Source organism: Ovis canadensis, chromosome 8, assembly GCF_042477335.2.
Source record: "Ovis canadensis isolate MfBH-ARS-UI-01 breed Bighorn chromosome 8, ARS-UI_OviCan_v2, whole genome shotgun sequence".
Classification (NCBI taxonomy): domain Eukaryota; kingdom Metazoa; phylum Chordata; class Mammalia; order Artiodactyla; family Bovidae; genus Ovis; species Ovis canadensis.
The window spans coordinates 99,841,043-99,856,950 of record NC_091252.1 but is presented as its reverse complement, the minus strand read 5'-3'; the positions used below and the strand labels follow the sequence as shown (position 1 = coordinate 99,856,950).

Below are 15,908 nucleotides of genomic sequence, written 5' to 3'. Positions count from 1 at the left end.
GTGTCAATCCAGTCGTTCCCGGATACAGGAGGACACTCTGAACTCTTGGTTCCGCATCACTCACGTTTGTTGTCCCATATTCAAATGAAAGGTCTTTGATGACTCTTATGTATTGATTTCAGACAAATATCAGGAAAATAATGACAGCAGCCACGTCTATAGTTCATTCACTGTAAAGCAGAATTACAGTTTTGAAGATGTTTGCGACTGTCTGAGTCCTCGGGCTGACTTCTCACGCAGCAGGCACCCGGCAGCGCCCCCTGAACATTTCATCACTTTCTCAGCCACTGTGGGTGCTTCTCTAGTCAATCCGGTAACATTAACTTACCCTCAAGTCAGTGGCTGTGATGCTTCTAGTATGAAAAGCTATTACAAGCAATTTGGGGCTTTTAAAGAGGGCGCCATGTCTACATTTAAAATATTCAATTCTTTTCTCTTTATATACTGAATGAAGCTGAAGGTGAAGTCGCTCAGTCGTGTCTGACTCTTTGCGACCCCGTGGACTGTAGCCTACCAGGCTCCTCCGTCCAGGGGATTCTCCAGGCAAGAATACTGGAGTGGGTTGCCATTTCCTTCTCCAAAGGATCTTCCCGACCCAGGGATCGAACCCAGGTCTCCCACATTGCAGGCAGACGCTTTAACCTCTGAGCCACCACCAGGGAAACCTATATACTGAATGATTGGTCTCAAAATAACCTTGCAACTTAACTGGAACCACAGTACTGTTGGCAAAAGTTCTGTTGCATAAGGCAGGATAAGGTAAATTATTAAAGCCAAAAGAGTGATCTTTTATCCTATTTTTTTTTCTTATTTACAGTTTCACTTTGTTCCTTTGGAGTAGATTCCTCCCACCCATGAGTCGGAGAATCTTCTCATAAGTCAGTTTCATCTTTTTCAGTGTCTTTAGACATAAACAGTGCAGCTGTAGGTTGAGAGAATGAGTCAGCTAAGCTCCCCTTTTAAAGGCTAAAGACCTATCCTTAAATATAAGAAAATGTACTATGTATGAATTTTGGTTTTAGGATAAAATAATTAAAATATTAAATTCTAAATAATAATAGTTTGGGGTGAAGTGTACATTTTTCTGTGTCTGTGTAGGTGCAAAGAACTTTGGAATACAAAGTAGCTCTTTATCAGGTGCTGTTGAAGTTGCAGAGGCTGGATCAGGGGTGACCAAGGGCGGCAAACGCAAGTGCTGCACCGCTGAGAACATGAATAGCCTCTGGAGGCTCACACACTGACATCTTAAAGCAGTGACCTTAAAACATTTTAGAAGATATTCGGATACAATGGATGCATTCCATTTACTGTAGGAGCATTATGTAGTCTCTGAAAAATACAACATATATTTCTGGGAAAATAAGAAATAGGTGAGTTGGATTTTAGTGTTATTATGAAAATAGTTTACTTGTGAACCCTCTGAATGGTCTCTGGGATGCCAGAGGCCTCTGGACCACATGTTGATAATTGCTGTTACTCAGTGAAAATGATGACTTTGAATGCAAAGCTGGACTTCCACCTATGAGTGAGTAAAGAAGGTAGCAAAGTCTTTCCTCAAGAAGCAGTTATCAGTTGGACAGTAATGGACAAAACCAGCCACTTTAGTCTCGAATGTCAACCAATGGCATACAGCAGTTCGAGAGACATTCATAATTTGAAAACTGTGACCTTCAGTTTTCAGATAAATTCAGGTAAGAGGCATGGCTATTCATCATGTTATGGTCTGGAGCTTCTTCCGCTGCGCCCTGTCCCCGGTTGGAGCAGAGGTTCTGACAGCTTCTCTACAAGTTGAAAGGGTTCACTCAACTGGGAGGCGCCACCATCTTTGGAGCTTTGGAGGCCAGGGAGTGGGGGAGGGCTGGTGAGTGGGGGAGGGCTGTGCCAGCCTGAGATCTTGGTGAGCCTGAGGCGGACACGCTCCTGACTGAGGACACGCACACGCTCCTGGAGAAGCTTCTGCTGGTCCCCCTTGGAAAGGGCCCAGACAACATAGAACTCGAGAAGACCTGAAGAAGGTTTGGATTCTGGGCATTGTCCCCTTCTGAGGGACAGATCCATCAGCAGTTGATGGAGAATGCAAAGCATCCTGTTAGAAACTAGACATCTGGAATAAAGCAGACTCCTGGAAAGATCAAATCACCAAAACTGACATAACAGGAAATAGACCATCTAAGCAGGTCTTAGTAATTGAACGGATTTCCGCAGCCCAGAGCTGCCCCCCGTGGCTGTGCTGACGGATCGGATCAGGTGCTGCGAATGGAGTTACTACCAATCCTTCTCCAGCTCTTTTCCGCAGGAGAGGAGGGAAAAGAGCTTCCCAGCTCCTGCTCTGAGTCATGTATTAATCTGATAAGAAAACCAGGCTAAAACATCACAAGGCAAGTCTCCCTTGAACATACATGCAATAACCCCTAAATAAAATCAGGAAACCAAATCTAGTAACATATTAAAAATATGATATGGTATGACGCTGTATGAATACCATTTGTTTAATATCAGTAAATCAATTATTTAAACTTACTAGAGTTAACACAATTATCTTAATACAGAAAAAGGTTTTGACAGAATTCAATATCCATTCATGATGAAAACTGTCAGAAAATTAGGAGAAGTGAACTGTTAACTTGAGCAGCACAAAACAGGACGTATCTAGGTTTAAGTGGAAGAACTAAATCTTTTTTCCACAGATACATGATCCTGGATGTGGAAAAATTTCAAATGTTCCACAGAAAACTGCTGAAACTAATGAATGTGTGAGCGAGGTCTCAGGATACAAGGACCAATATAGAAAAAAAGGTCAAGACGCAAAAATCAAGCCCATTTCTATCTACTAGAAAGGAACAGTCAGAAACTAAGAAAACAGTTTTATTCATAATAGCCTCAGAAAATTAAAAAGCTTAGGAATAAATTTAGCAAAGAAACACAAATTTCATACACTGAAATCTATAAATCTTGCTGAGAGGAAGGAAAGAAAAGTCTGAATAAATGGAGACATATGTCATGTTCATGGGTTGGGAGAATCAGTATTGCCAGGATGACAGTTCTCCCCAAATTAATCTATATATTCAATGCATTACCTCTCAAAATCCCGGGGCGATTTTTAATACAAATTGAGAGGTTGATTGTAAAAGGTAAAGGACCTAAAAGAGCCATAATAATTACAAAAGTAAAGTTTCAGTTTTGAGGAGTTACATTACTTGATTTCAGAACTTCCTGTCCTAATGGTATTTCAGCTCTGTTGTCCTGCCTTACAGATAGGTCAGCGCAGCAGAATTCAGAGTCCAGGCAAAACCCTCACGTGGTCAAATGATTTTCAACAAAGATGTTGAAACAGTTCCTTAGAAGGAAGCATAGTTGTTATCGAACAATTGGATATCCAGATGCAATATTTAAAAATACCCTTTCCTCACATTATAAACTAAAATTAATTTAATATAGATCATATATCTAATTGTAAGAGCTAAAATTTTGAAATTCCTAGACAAAATAGGAAAAAAAAAATTCATGATCTTGGGTGGGCCAAAGAGTTATTTTATATAATAACTAAAGCAGGATCCTTAAAATAAAAAACATTATTTTGGAAAAACAGACTTCATTAAAAACATATCTGGAATATATAAAGATTTGCTAAACTCAGTAAGAAGATAGACAACTCAGTGTATAAACAGACAACGGATTTGGATATGCATTATCCCAGAGAAGTATGCAAATGACCGGTAAGTCTTCTCACCATCATTAGCTAGGGGAATGCAGCGAGATGTTGTATACTCACCAAGTATGAAAGAAAAATGACACTGTCCAGTATTGATGACGATGAAGATAAACTGGTGTCTGTGCAATTCACTTTTGGAAAAGTAAAATGGTAATGGTGCTTTGGAAAACAATTGATCAGTTTCTAAGAAGGTTAAACTTACTTTATTAATACTCATCAAATCTACTCCTAAGTGTCTATCCAAGAGAAAGGAAAGTGTGTCCATACAAAAGCCATGTGTCCAGTAGTTCCTGGGGGGCATTGTTCAGAATAACTCCAAATCAAAAACAATTGAAATGTCTATTAGCTGGTAAACGGCTAAAAACAAACGAGATATACCCATATAACAGGACTACTGTTTGATAAGAAGAAGGAATACTGATACATGTTCTAACATGGATGAACCTCAAAATATTGTGCTAGTGGAAGAAGCCGGATACAGCGAGTTCTGTACTGTGTGATTCCACTTATTTGAAATGCCCGGGAAAGGTGAGACGTCCCTGATGTGAGAACAGAGAGACGTCCCTGATGTGACTGGCTGCGGTGGGAACAGGGATCGAATGTAATGGGGGATAAGGGAACTTGAGGGAGTGGAGTGTCTAAACTGGATTGGTGAGAGCCTGTCACACGTCTGTAAATCGACTGGAATCACTGAGTTGTATACCTATTATGGGTTAATTTTATGGCATGTAAATTGGGCTTTAGTAAAGCTGCTAATGAAAAATCAATATCACTGCATGTGTCTTAAAGTAGCTACTTTTAAACACACTGACCATATTTTTACAAACATTTCTTAGAGAAAATGTGAGCTAAATTTTTTCACAGATCTACATTTTAAGATGTGGATTTACATATGACCCCTAGGCCTGTTGAGGGGAAAGGTGAGGTTCTTTTGTTAAAAGCATTGTTTAGTCTACTGACCTATATTTAGTTTCTCCTTATTTGCCTAAAGATTTAATGACGGAAGATGGCTAGAAGATTTAGAGAAATGATTGTCCTGCTAGCCATTCATTCACTCATGGGGGATAACAATGGAATAAAAAAGAATAATAATCTAACAGGAAATAAAATTTTTCATTTCCTCCTAAAATACTGGGGAGATGTTGTGTTTTATATATTTAACGTACTTGTCTACAAATATCAAGATTTAGTATTTTATCATCTCACAGTATTAAAATAAAACCACTTATCAAAATCTTTTGTCATTTTTTTCTTCTTCCTGTAGCATTAGTGAACACCACATTTTCCTTCTAAGTTGATGGTAAGAAAATTATCATGATATTAGTTGCCATTTTGGCTTCAAACCTCCAGGTTATTTTTATATTAATATCTGTGTTTCCATTTCTATAGCCTTGAAGGTATGGTTGTGAGGGTTTATATTTTGAAATGTTCATTTGATTTGTTCACTCACTTTTAACTGCTATCAACATTTTATGAAAATATTTTCTGATAAATTAGAAGAGCTCATGATGTCACATATGGATGGATTCTTTGACCTATCCTAGACAGTTGCTTAAATTTTGTATCCAGTGTAACTGTGGCTTCAGTCTGTTATACGATATTGATTTCATTTTTTCTGTACTTTTGATGCTATTGTTGCTCAGTTGTTAAGTCACGTCTGACTCTGCGACCCCGTGGACTGCAGCACGCCAGGCTTCCCTGTCCTCTCTCTCCCACGTTTGCTCACACTCATGTGCATCAACTCGGTGGTGCCATCCAAGCACCTCATCCTCTGTTGTCCCGTCTCCTCCTGTCCTCAATCAGCATGAGGGTCTTTTCCAATGAGTACTTAACTCAAAAATAAGTACTTGCTGGAAGGTGTACTTACTGGGATATTCTCCAGGAAAGTTTTTGCTGCATGGGCTATTTTTTCTAAGGCTTTAAAAAATCATTAAAATGATTTTTAGATTGAAGATGGTTTCTTCTTGTCTTAAAAAAAAAATTTCTCTTTAACAGGCATCAATATTCCCTTTCTGAAATTGCTTAAATTTTTTCTTGTTTGTTCATCCCATTAGAAATTAAGTCTTTAAGAACAAGGATAAATGCCCGCACATAATGGATCCGTAGTGCACATTTGTTGAGTAAACAAACGTTTGCAGAAACCCAGTGCCACATAAAAATTCAGTGTCTGCTGTTGTGAACGTTTTGGTTGCTCACTTGATGGTCACGAAGGACTCAAAATCTGGCCTCCATGTCCATTTCCTTCCTTGCCGTGGCTCCTTATCCTTCCGGGGGTGCAGCGTCGTCCCGGAGTGGTGGGTTCGTGGGACGGTCTAGGTCGGGGCCCGGGCCCTCCCCTGGCCGGCGGCCTGTTCGGGACTTGGTCGCCAAGCGGGAGGCCGGCCATGGGCCGAGAGAGAAGCTTGGCCTGGCGTCTGCCACGGCTCCCATCGTCGCCTGGCCCGCCGTCACGCGCTCCCGGTCCAGAACCTCCCTTCGGTTCCCGTTTTATTCCTTCAGCGTCATTGGGCTTTCGCTGTGGGCTCCTTCCCCAACCAGGGGCCACGGAGTCAGCCTCCAGGGGCCACCGGGGAAGTCCCCAAGTCAGGGGCTTTGCTACTTTGCAATTGTTCTTGTGGAAAGAAAATTATTTCTCAGTGTCAAATTATGTGGATAGGATGTTGCTTCACTTCAGACTTAGAGGCCGTCAAAGGCAGACGTCTTGCCCAGGGTTGCAACGGCCGCCGGCTCCCAAGCCCCGCGCGCGCTGAGCCTCCCGCCGAGCTGCCTCTGGGGCGCCCCCCTCCGGCCGCCCCGCCGCGCAGCACTCACCCAGGCAGGCAAGTGTCTTCAGGGTGCTGGCCCTTTCCTTGGGCGAGAGAGCTCGATGGAACTTCCAAATACAGGAAGCCAGTTTCCCTTATCCTAAAGAGTTCACTGCGCCCATTAATCCCTCAGCTGCATTGCTGAATTCCCTAAATGTAATGGACTTGACATTCACTTAGCAGAAACTGTTTGGCTTCCGAGTCAGAAGAAGAGGTAGAAGAGACAGTCTTAAATCTGTACACAAGGTAAAAAAGCCAGATGTTAAGATATAGAGAGCATTTTTCTTTCAAATACTTTAGACTGTCCATCAAACCAAAAGAGGAGTTGGTTTGTATAAATACTTATCAGCAGAGTATCCTTTGCACGCTCGAGTTGGAGGAGCGCTCGGCAAAACTGAAGGAGAAAGCAAAGGGGACGTTTATATACAGACGTCTGGACATTTGAGCTCTTCCTCCCTTGAACTGACTTCCGAGTCGTGGTGATGATTGGACAGTGGACAGCCCCAGAGCGTCGCAGCCTGGACGCTCCCCTTAGTGCCTCAATCAGCTTGTGCGCATGACCGCTACCTGCCATCGCCCATGCGTTAATCACCCTTCACTTTTCAGCCCCCCCCCACCCCCCAGTTTACTGAACTTCTTCGATAAAAATCTAACAGAGTTAGAAACGTATTGGTCTCTGCAACTTTATAATCTTAGTTTGTTGTGATGATTAAATCAAATAGTTTCATCTTCAGAGAGCTTTAGAAAAGAAGAAGAGGTTAGGAGTTGAGGAATAAGTGAATTTTTTTAATTAAGTGACTTCAGTATATAAGATAAACTCCATGTTTTCCCTATAACATGGCTACATTTTACGGAAATCAGATGCAATATTCAAATCATTATGGAACAAATATAACAAAAATATATAAGAAATATGTGTTAATATAGTAATGCAAGAATAGCTACTATTTACTGAACATCTACTATCTGCTAGTTCCAAGCTTGCTAATTTTGAAAAAGTCCCCAAGTAAAGGCAATATGCATGCATGCTAAGTCTCTTCAGTTGTGTCTGACTCTTTGCGATCCTATGGACTACAGCCTGTCAGGCTCTTCTGTTCATGGAATTCTTCAAGCAAGAATACTAGAATGGGTTGCTATGCTCTCCTCCAGGGAATCTTCCCAACCCAGGGATCTAACCTGACAGTCTTGTATCTCTTGCATTAGCAGGTGGGTTCTTTACCACTAGCACCACCTGGGAAGCCCTTTGATGTCTAATTTACTATAAATTCTGAAGCATCCAAAGGGCATGATCAGTTCACTTCAGTCCAATTCAGTCGCTCAGTCATGTCTGATTCTTTGCTACCCCATGGACTGCAGCATGCCAGGCTTCCCTGTCCATCACCAACTCCCGGAGCATGCTCAAACTCATGTCCATTGAATCGGTGATGCCATCCAACCATCTCATCCTCTGTTGTCCCCTTTTCCTCCCACCTTCAATCTTTCCCAGCATCAGGGTCTTTTCCAATGAGTCAGTTCTTTGCATCAGGTGGTCCAAAGTATTGGAGCTTCAGCTTCAACCTCAGTCCTTCCAATGAATATTCAGGACTGATTTCCTTTAGGATGGACTGGTTGGATCTCCTTGCAGTCCAAGGGACTCTCAAGAGTCTTCTCCAACACCACAGTTCAAAAGCATCAATTCTTCGGCATTCAGCTTTCTTTATAGTCCAACTCTCACATCCATAACTGACTACTGGAATGATAGATAGCGATAGATGGAATATTTTTGAAAGATAAACTGGGTGGGTGAATGTGTGTGTGTGTGTGTGTGTGTGTGTGTGTGTATACATGATTTCCAGGGCAGATACTGAATTCAGGGATCAGCTTCAAGACGACTGGTTGATATGTGCTTTGGGACTATACTTAATATTATTTGTGGAAATGGGTGGTAAGCTGTAAATCTGAAAAAGATTAGAAACAAGGAAATGCCAGGACTCAGTGGTTTAGTTAATAAGGATGTTGAAGGAGAAAGAAGAATCTGTGCCCTGTCTGGACCTGTGCGGCAAGCCTTTGTCAGTGTTCAGGTGGATGAGGCTGTGCTTTGGTGTAACATAGAACACGTTAGAAACTTGGTGTGCTAAGTGTGTGCTGATGGTGGTAGTAAGACAGGGTTTCCTTGCTAAACAAGGCGCAAGAAGCCAGCAGTGCTAAATCAAAGGCTGCCTTCCAGTGAGGGATCTGGAGAGGGGTCTCCAGCCCCCAGCCCCATCCTCTGGAAGGGCCACATCAACACATTTCCTCTAGGTCAGAACTAGTTCCCAGGCATGGGGTGCTCACAGCCGGTGGACCTAAAGTGGTGTCTTGGCCGGTTCGTTTCTCATACCCTGTTGGTTACACAGGCATAGTCTGGCCATGTAGCCAGCCTCGCAGGGAGAGCCCATCAGAGGGCCCCACCTAGACCAGGACAACCCGTCAGCCTTAATTTACCAGCAAGCAGTGCTGCCCTGCTGGTAGAGACAAGCCCGCCACCTCCCGGGCCCGTGGTGCAGAGCAGCCTGTTGGTGGGGGTGGTCTGTGCCTTCACCAGGCCGTGCAGACACAGGTCTCATTTCAGCAAACTCGAGATGCTGGCGTCAGCTCTGACAGCATGAGTGCTAATGGCCTTTTGAGACATCCGTGTGGATTGTGTCATTCAGAATATTGCAAATACTACAATCCCATTTTTAGGCGTATGTATTGGATAAAATACAGTGTAGCCATATTTTCAGGCAATACTATTTGAGAATCTCTAAAAAGGTAATCATGAAAATGATTAACAAGCTGCTGTGTTATTTCATTTCCCTCCAAAATTGCTACATACATACATCCAACTCTAAATATACAATGTTTTTTTACCTTACAGAGTTTTAAAACCAAATTTTTAGATATCACAAGAGGAAGGATTGCAAATAACCTTCTGGTTTATAGAGAGTGAATGACATGTTCTGTGTTTTTCAGAAACTACCCAGAGCTTCTAACGTTATGTTTTTTTTTTTTTCCTCCCTCCCTTCTTCGTCCCCCAGATGAATCAGCTCCTAAGGAAGTCAGCAGGGTAAGTAATGTGAATATAATTTTTTTTACTACAATGTAGAAAGTATGTTCTTTTGCATATTTTTTCAGTGCTCTTAACATGCTAAAGTGTTAGAAAAATAATTACAAAAACTGAGTGCCCTCTCCGAAGTGTCACTCATGAGCGTGGAGTGAAGCCAGTGGGGGGAGAGGTGTAAAAGCAGAGGGCTCAAACTGATTACAGCGAGCAGATGCGCCCCGCGTGGCCTGCACGTGCTCAAGGAGTTTTCTGCTGCCAACAGTCAGAGATTGAGAGAGTGCTTGTTAAGATGGGATTTCTGGCTTCTCTTGAAACACTAAGATGAGGCAGCGCCTCCGTAGAGTTCGCAGGCTGTGACAGTTGCTCTGGCCGCCCCCTCGTGGTCCCCTGCTAAGTGGCTTCGTGCTGCCTGGCTGACCCTGCCTGTGAGTTCATGCACCTCCATTCTGGGAGAGCAAAAGGTGACTCCACCTGGATCAAGGACGTGACATCTTCAGTACTTTCACAAATGTTAAATACACTGTTTTCGTACCCAAGAGAAATGCTTTAAGAGAGTTAGCAAATTTAAGAGCTGTTACAAAATGATAATTCTGTGATTACACATAAAGTGGATGTTAATTCTGTATCCTGTTGACAGATAAAGATCTTAACAGGTGGAGTCAGTGTGGAAAATAATCGGTCAGAATTATACCTGATACAGCTTTGTGTAAGCGATCACTCTATCATATGGTAGAAACTGAAGTGCTGTTCATCAGAGTCACGTATTCAGATACATTCCTTTATTCTGTATTATCTGAAGAAATGAATCTTTAAAATGACCAGGGCTATTGCTGGAGACCGAGCAGGGTTCCCCCTGCCCATAGCAACCTAACAGACTTAAGATTCTCGAAGTCTCAGGTTTTCCTGGATATGGCACTATTAGCTTTTCGTCTTCTGGGCTCGCAGTTGGAACGTTCGTTCCCAAGTCTGAGTGTTTCAGCGTATATCAGGGGCAGAGAGATCAGACTGGAATTTTTACAGCTATGGAGAGCAGCAGAAATGGCTGAAAGCAATGTGTGAGGGTGACAGAGGATCCTCACAAGGGGACCTGGACTGTCATGAGATACTGAGGTGTGGATATTGGCAAAGCCACTATCTCAGAGCTCCAAGGTGCTTCCACCTGTTTGTACATCAAGGACAGTAGGGAAAAAGCTGCAATACAACTTACCCATCACATTCTTGCTTTAGAATAGCTTTCATTCATAGTGAATCCCTAACCTCAGTTTAGCCTTTAGAGGCCTGGAAAGACTTTAAATATTGTTGTTCTGAAGGGAAGTGGGAAAGAGATGCCCCAGGAGGTGATTCCAGCCCGCCTGTACATCTTGCTTCCGTCCTGTTCTGTTGGCAGCAGAGTGGACAGCGGTCCTCCTGCTGCCCCGCTGATGTCACTGCACTAACTCCGCTCACTCGTTTAGTGGGCTACCTTGCATCGCTTCCAGTGTCCCCCAGTTGAAAGCTTTTGTACCAGTGTCTGTCGTCAGTGAATTTGGTGCTGCAGTCCACGCTTTCAGTTATTCTTGCCAGGCTCTATTTGGGGAAAATAGCTGTGTGAACAAAGAAGAGTCCTTTTGATTGAATGCATCTTTGCATAGTTTAATTTTACAAAATATCGCCACCAGGCATTGTGGGTGCAGATGGCAGTGTATGTCTTATAACAGTGCCTCCTGTCTGGTGAGCAGAGAGGAGACGCAGACGACATCGCGTGCTGTCTTTAAGGCCATGAGAAGTGATGAGCGGCTATACATAGTGCTTTTCTTCTTTGCTGTTATTTTATAAGATTCTCCTATTTTATGCCAGATTCAGAGGCATGCATCTCCAGCTGAGAAGTGCTAAATACATGAGCTGTTGATCTAAACCAGCATCGGTTGCCAGGATCTTTACGTTGTTTTTTTGTTTTTTTTCCTGAATGTACTCCAGATCTCGGTCAGTTCTGATATTCAGAATTTGCTTTATAAAATGGCATACCAATGTTTTAAGTTAAAGTGAGACTTAGAAATACCTTGTGCAACCTTGGAGATCAAACTAGTCAGTCCATCCTAAAGGAAATCAGTCCTGAATATTCATTGGAAGGACTGATGCTAAAGCTAAAACTCCAAAGCTTTAGCTACCTGATGGGAAGAACTGACTCGTTGGAAAAGACACTGATGGTGGGAAAGACTGAGGGCAAGAGGAGAAGGGGACGACAGAGGATGAGATGGTTGGATGGTGTCACCAACTCGATGGACATGAGTTTGAGCAGGCTCTGGGAGATGGTGAATTACAGGGAAGCCTGACGTGCTGCAGTCCATGGAGTTGCAAGGAGCTGGACACGACTTAGTGCCTGAACAATGAATGACAAAATGTTTGGTTGAATTTACTAGTAAAGCCACCAGGTCCAGGGCTTTTCGTGGTCAGGTTATTTTTCTTTTGATTCAATCTCCTACTTGTTATGAGTCTCTTCAGATTTTCTTTTTCTTCCCTGTTTAATCTTGATGTGCTTTATATATCTCAGTTCAGTTCAGTCGCTCAGTCGTGTCCGACTCTTTGTGGCCCCATGGACCGCAGCACGCCAGGCCTCCCTGTCCATCACCAACTCCCAGAGCTTACTCAAACTCATGTCCAGCAAATCCATGATGCCATCCAACCAATATCAAAACTACCCAAGTTCTGGAGTTTATTTAGAACAACAACAAGAAAAAACTTACAGATTCTGGCAACTGACACTCATCTAGGTCATCAGCTCATGTATTTAGCACTTCTCAAGTTACATTTCTAGGAGACAGTGAAGGACAGGAAAGGCTGGAGTGCTGCAGTCCATGGGGTTGCAAAGAGTCAGACACGACTTAGCGACTGAACAACAACAAGTGCAACCTTTAGGTAGGTGGTGACTGGTCACAGGGCACATCCATTGTTGAGAGCTTGCTCTCCAGGGAGGCAGATTCTTATCCTCCAGGCAGTTCTGATTGTTGTGAGATACTTTGCACTGGGAGCCAAACAGCCTCTCCTGAACTGCTGTCTGCTAGCATTGTTTTGATTTTTGTAGCAACTCAAAAAAGGCTGGCGTGTACAGGCTGCTCCACATGCTGCTGCTGCTGCTGCTAAGTCGCTTCAGTCGTGTCCGACTCTGTGCGACCCCATGGATGGTGGCTCACCAGGCTCCCCCGTCCCTGGGATTCTCTAGGCAAGAACACTGGAGTGGGTTGTCATTGCCTTCTCCAGTGCATGAAAGTGAAAAGTGAAAGTGAAGTCGCTCAGTTGTGTCCGACTCTTCGAGACCCCATGGACTACAGCCTACCAGGCTCCTCCGTCCATGGGATTTTCCAGGCAAGAGTAGGGAGTGGGTCGCCATTGCCTTCTCCGCTCCACATGAGAACTCCTCAAATAGAGGGACTGTGTTCTGTCTTCCCAAGGGAAACTCACTCAGGTTTTTCCCACACGTCTCCTTAGGGTTGGGTGGACATCTGACAAAGCCTACTGTATTGTCAGTATATTTGTAGAAGGTGGCAGCTCTGGCGCGACACTGTGGACCAACTGTGGCTTGACTCCGATAAGACAGGGTAGGCCAGGTAGTTCTTGTCAGCTCCGTGTCTGTAATAGGATTTAGGGAGAATCAGCTTTTCACAGAAACTGCAGGACATTTATGGTTATTGATCTTTTGGTACACCAAGATGTTTTTGACATGCAGTAACACTTCGGTCCTTTCTCCTCCTCTTTCTTCCTCTCTTGCTCCTTCCCTCCCTGCCTCCATCCTCCTCCCTGCTTCTATTCCATCGACAAATACTTAGTGAGCATTCACATGCCAGGCATTGCTCTAGGTCCTAGGAATACAGTGCAAAATGGCATTCCAGTTCTCATAGTATGGGAGGCAGTGGTGGAGACAGCTGAGAAAACTTTTAAATGATAAATACATAGAATAAATAAATACATAGGAAGCAGAATGATCCAATAGAGAGTGATGGTGGACTAGGAGTGGCCGTAGTATAGAGACAAGGCCAGGGGAGAAGACGTGGGCTGGGGGTTTGAGTGTGTCGCCAGCGATGCCTTCCAGGTAACTGGGAAGACATTACAGGGGGTGCAGGAGGGAGGCATGCTGGGAACGGGGGGAAGGGCACTGTGGCAGAAGGTGCAGCAAGTGCAAAGGCCCTGGGGCAGCGAGGTCCACGTCACAGAGTGCAGTCGCGCTGGCCAAAACTGAGAGAGGAGGGGAAGAGCCCTCATCACAGCCGTCAGGACAGGGGGCCTCCAGGGGCGTGTGTCAGTCAGAGCTTCTAGTCAGTACAATTGGTCCTTTCTTTTCCTATTGTCGTTTTTGATGTAAGTGGCTCCAGCTTATAAATCAGAACGATTTCTGACAAGAAAAGGGAGAGAAAATATCAAGAGAAAAAGAGTATTTGGATGCTGAGTACTAGAGTATGACAAATTTAACCAGCTCTAGAATTCTTTGGGGCTTCCCAGGTGGCTCAATGGTAAAGATTCTGCCCGCAGTGCAGGAGATGCAGGCTCGATCCCGGGTCGGCAAGATCCCCTGGAGAAGGAATTGGCAACCTACTCCAGTGTTCTTGCCTGGAAAATTCCATGGAGAGAGAAGAATCCTTGGGTACTGTCTTTACCCCTCAGAATGTTATCAGTGTATTTCAGTATATTATAATTTTCATTTAGCAGTCTTAGTCTTATGAACTATGTCCTGAAGAAGAATGCTAAGATCTGAGATTACTTGGTGAAAAGACATAAGTATTTTATAATACATACTACAGGTAGATTTAAGGGCCTAGATCTGATAGAGTGCCTGATGAACTATGGACTGAGGTTCATGACATTGTGCAGGAGACAGGTATCAAGACCATCCCCATGGAAAAGAAATGCAAAAAAGCAAAATGGCTGTCTGGGGAGGCCTTACAAATAGCTGTGAAAAGAAGAGAAGCAAAAAGCAAAGGAGAAAAGGAAAGATATAAGCATCTGAATGCAGAGTTCCAAAGAATAGCAAGAAGAGATAAGAAAGCCTTCTTCAGTGATCAATGCAAAGAAATAGAGGAAAACAACAGAATGGGAAAGACTAGAGATCTCGTCAAGAAAATTAGAGATACCAAGGGAACATTTCATGCAAAGATGGGCTCGATAAGGGACAGAAATGGTATGGACCTAACAGAAGCAGAAGATATTAAGAAGAGGTGGCAAGAATACACAGAAGAACTTACAAAAAAGATCTTCATGACCCAGATAATCATGATGATGTGATCACTAATCTAGAGCCAGACACCTTAGAAAGTGAAGTCAAGTGGGCCTTAGAAAGGATCTCTACAAACAAAGCTAGTGGAGGCGATAGAATTCCAGTTGAGCTGTTTCAAATCCTGAAAGATGATGCTGTGAAAGTGCTACACTCAATATGCCAGCAAATTTGGAAAACTCAGCAGTGGCCACAGGACTGGAAAAGGTCAGTTTTCATTCCAATTCCAAAGAAAGGAAATGCAAAAGAATGCTCAAACTACTGCACAATTGCACTCATCTCACACGCTAGTGAAGTAATGCTCAAAATTCTCCAAGCCAGACTTCAGCTATACGTGAACCGGGAACTCCCTGATGTTCAAGCTGGTTTTAGAAAAGGCAGAGCAACCAGAGATCAAATTGCCAACATCCGCTGGATCATCGAAAAAAGCAAGAGAGTTCCAGAAAACCATCTGTTTCTGCTTTATTGACTATGCCAAAGCCTTTGACTGTGTGGATCACAATAAACTGTGGAAAATTCTGAAAGAGATGGGAATACCAGACCACCTAACCTGCCTCTTGAGAAATCTGTATGCAGGTCAGGAAGCAATAGTTAGAACTGGACATGGAACAGCAGATTGGTTCCAGATAGGAAAAGGAGTACATCAAGGCTGTATATTATCACCCTGCTTATTTAACTTCTATGCAGAGTACATCATGAGAAACGCTGGACTGGAAGAAACACAAGCTGGAATCAAGATTGCTGGGAGAAATATCAATAACCTCAGATATGCAGATGACACCACCCTTATGGCAGAAAGTGAAGAGGAGCTAAAAAGCCTCTTGATGAAAGTTAAAGAGGAGAGTGAAAAAATTGGCTGAAAGCTCAACATTCAGAAAACGAAGATTATGGCATCCCATCCCATCACTTCATGGGAAATAGATGGGGAAACAGTGGAAACAGTGTCAGACTTTATTTTTGGGGGCTCCAAAATCACTGCAGATGGTGATTGCAGCCATGAAGTTAAAAGATGCTTACTCCTTGGAAGAAAAGTTATGACCAACCTAGATAGTATATTCAAAAGCAGAGACATTACTTTGCTGACTA

General features: G+C 43.3%; 1 protein-coding gene across 2 annotated transcripts in view; it reads left to right on the top strand.

Annotated features, from left to right (window-relative positions):
• The window catches only part of PDE10A (phosphodiesterase 10A), a 270,734-nt gene that overhangs the window by 154,004 nt on the left and 100,822 nt on the right, over positions 1-15,908 (top strand). For both annotated transcript variants that reach the window (XM_069599340.1, XM_069599339.1), the window contains exon 3: positions 9,555-9,583. In XM_069599340.1, coding sequence (XP_069455441.1) covers positions 9,555-9,583 — 29 coding nt within the window. The remainder of the gene's footprint in view (positions 1-9,554; positions 9,584-15,908) is intronic.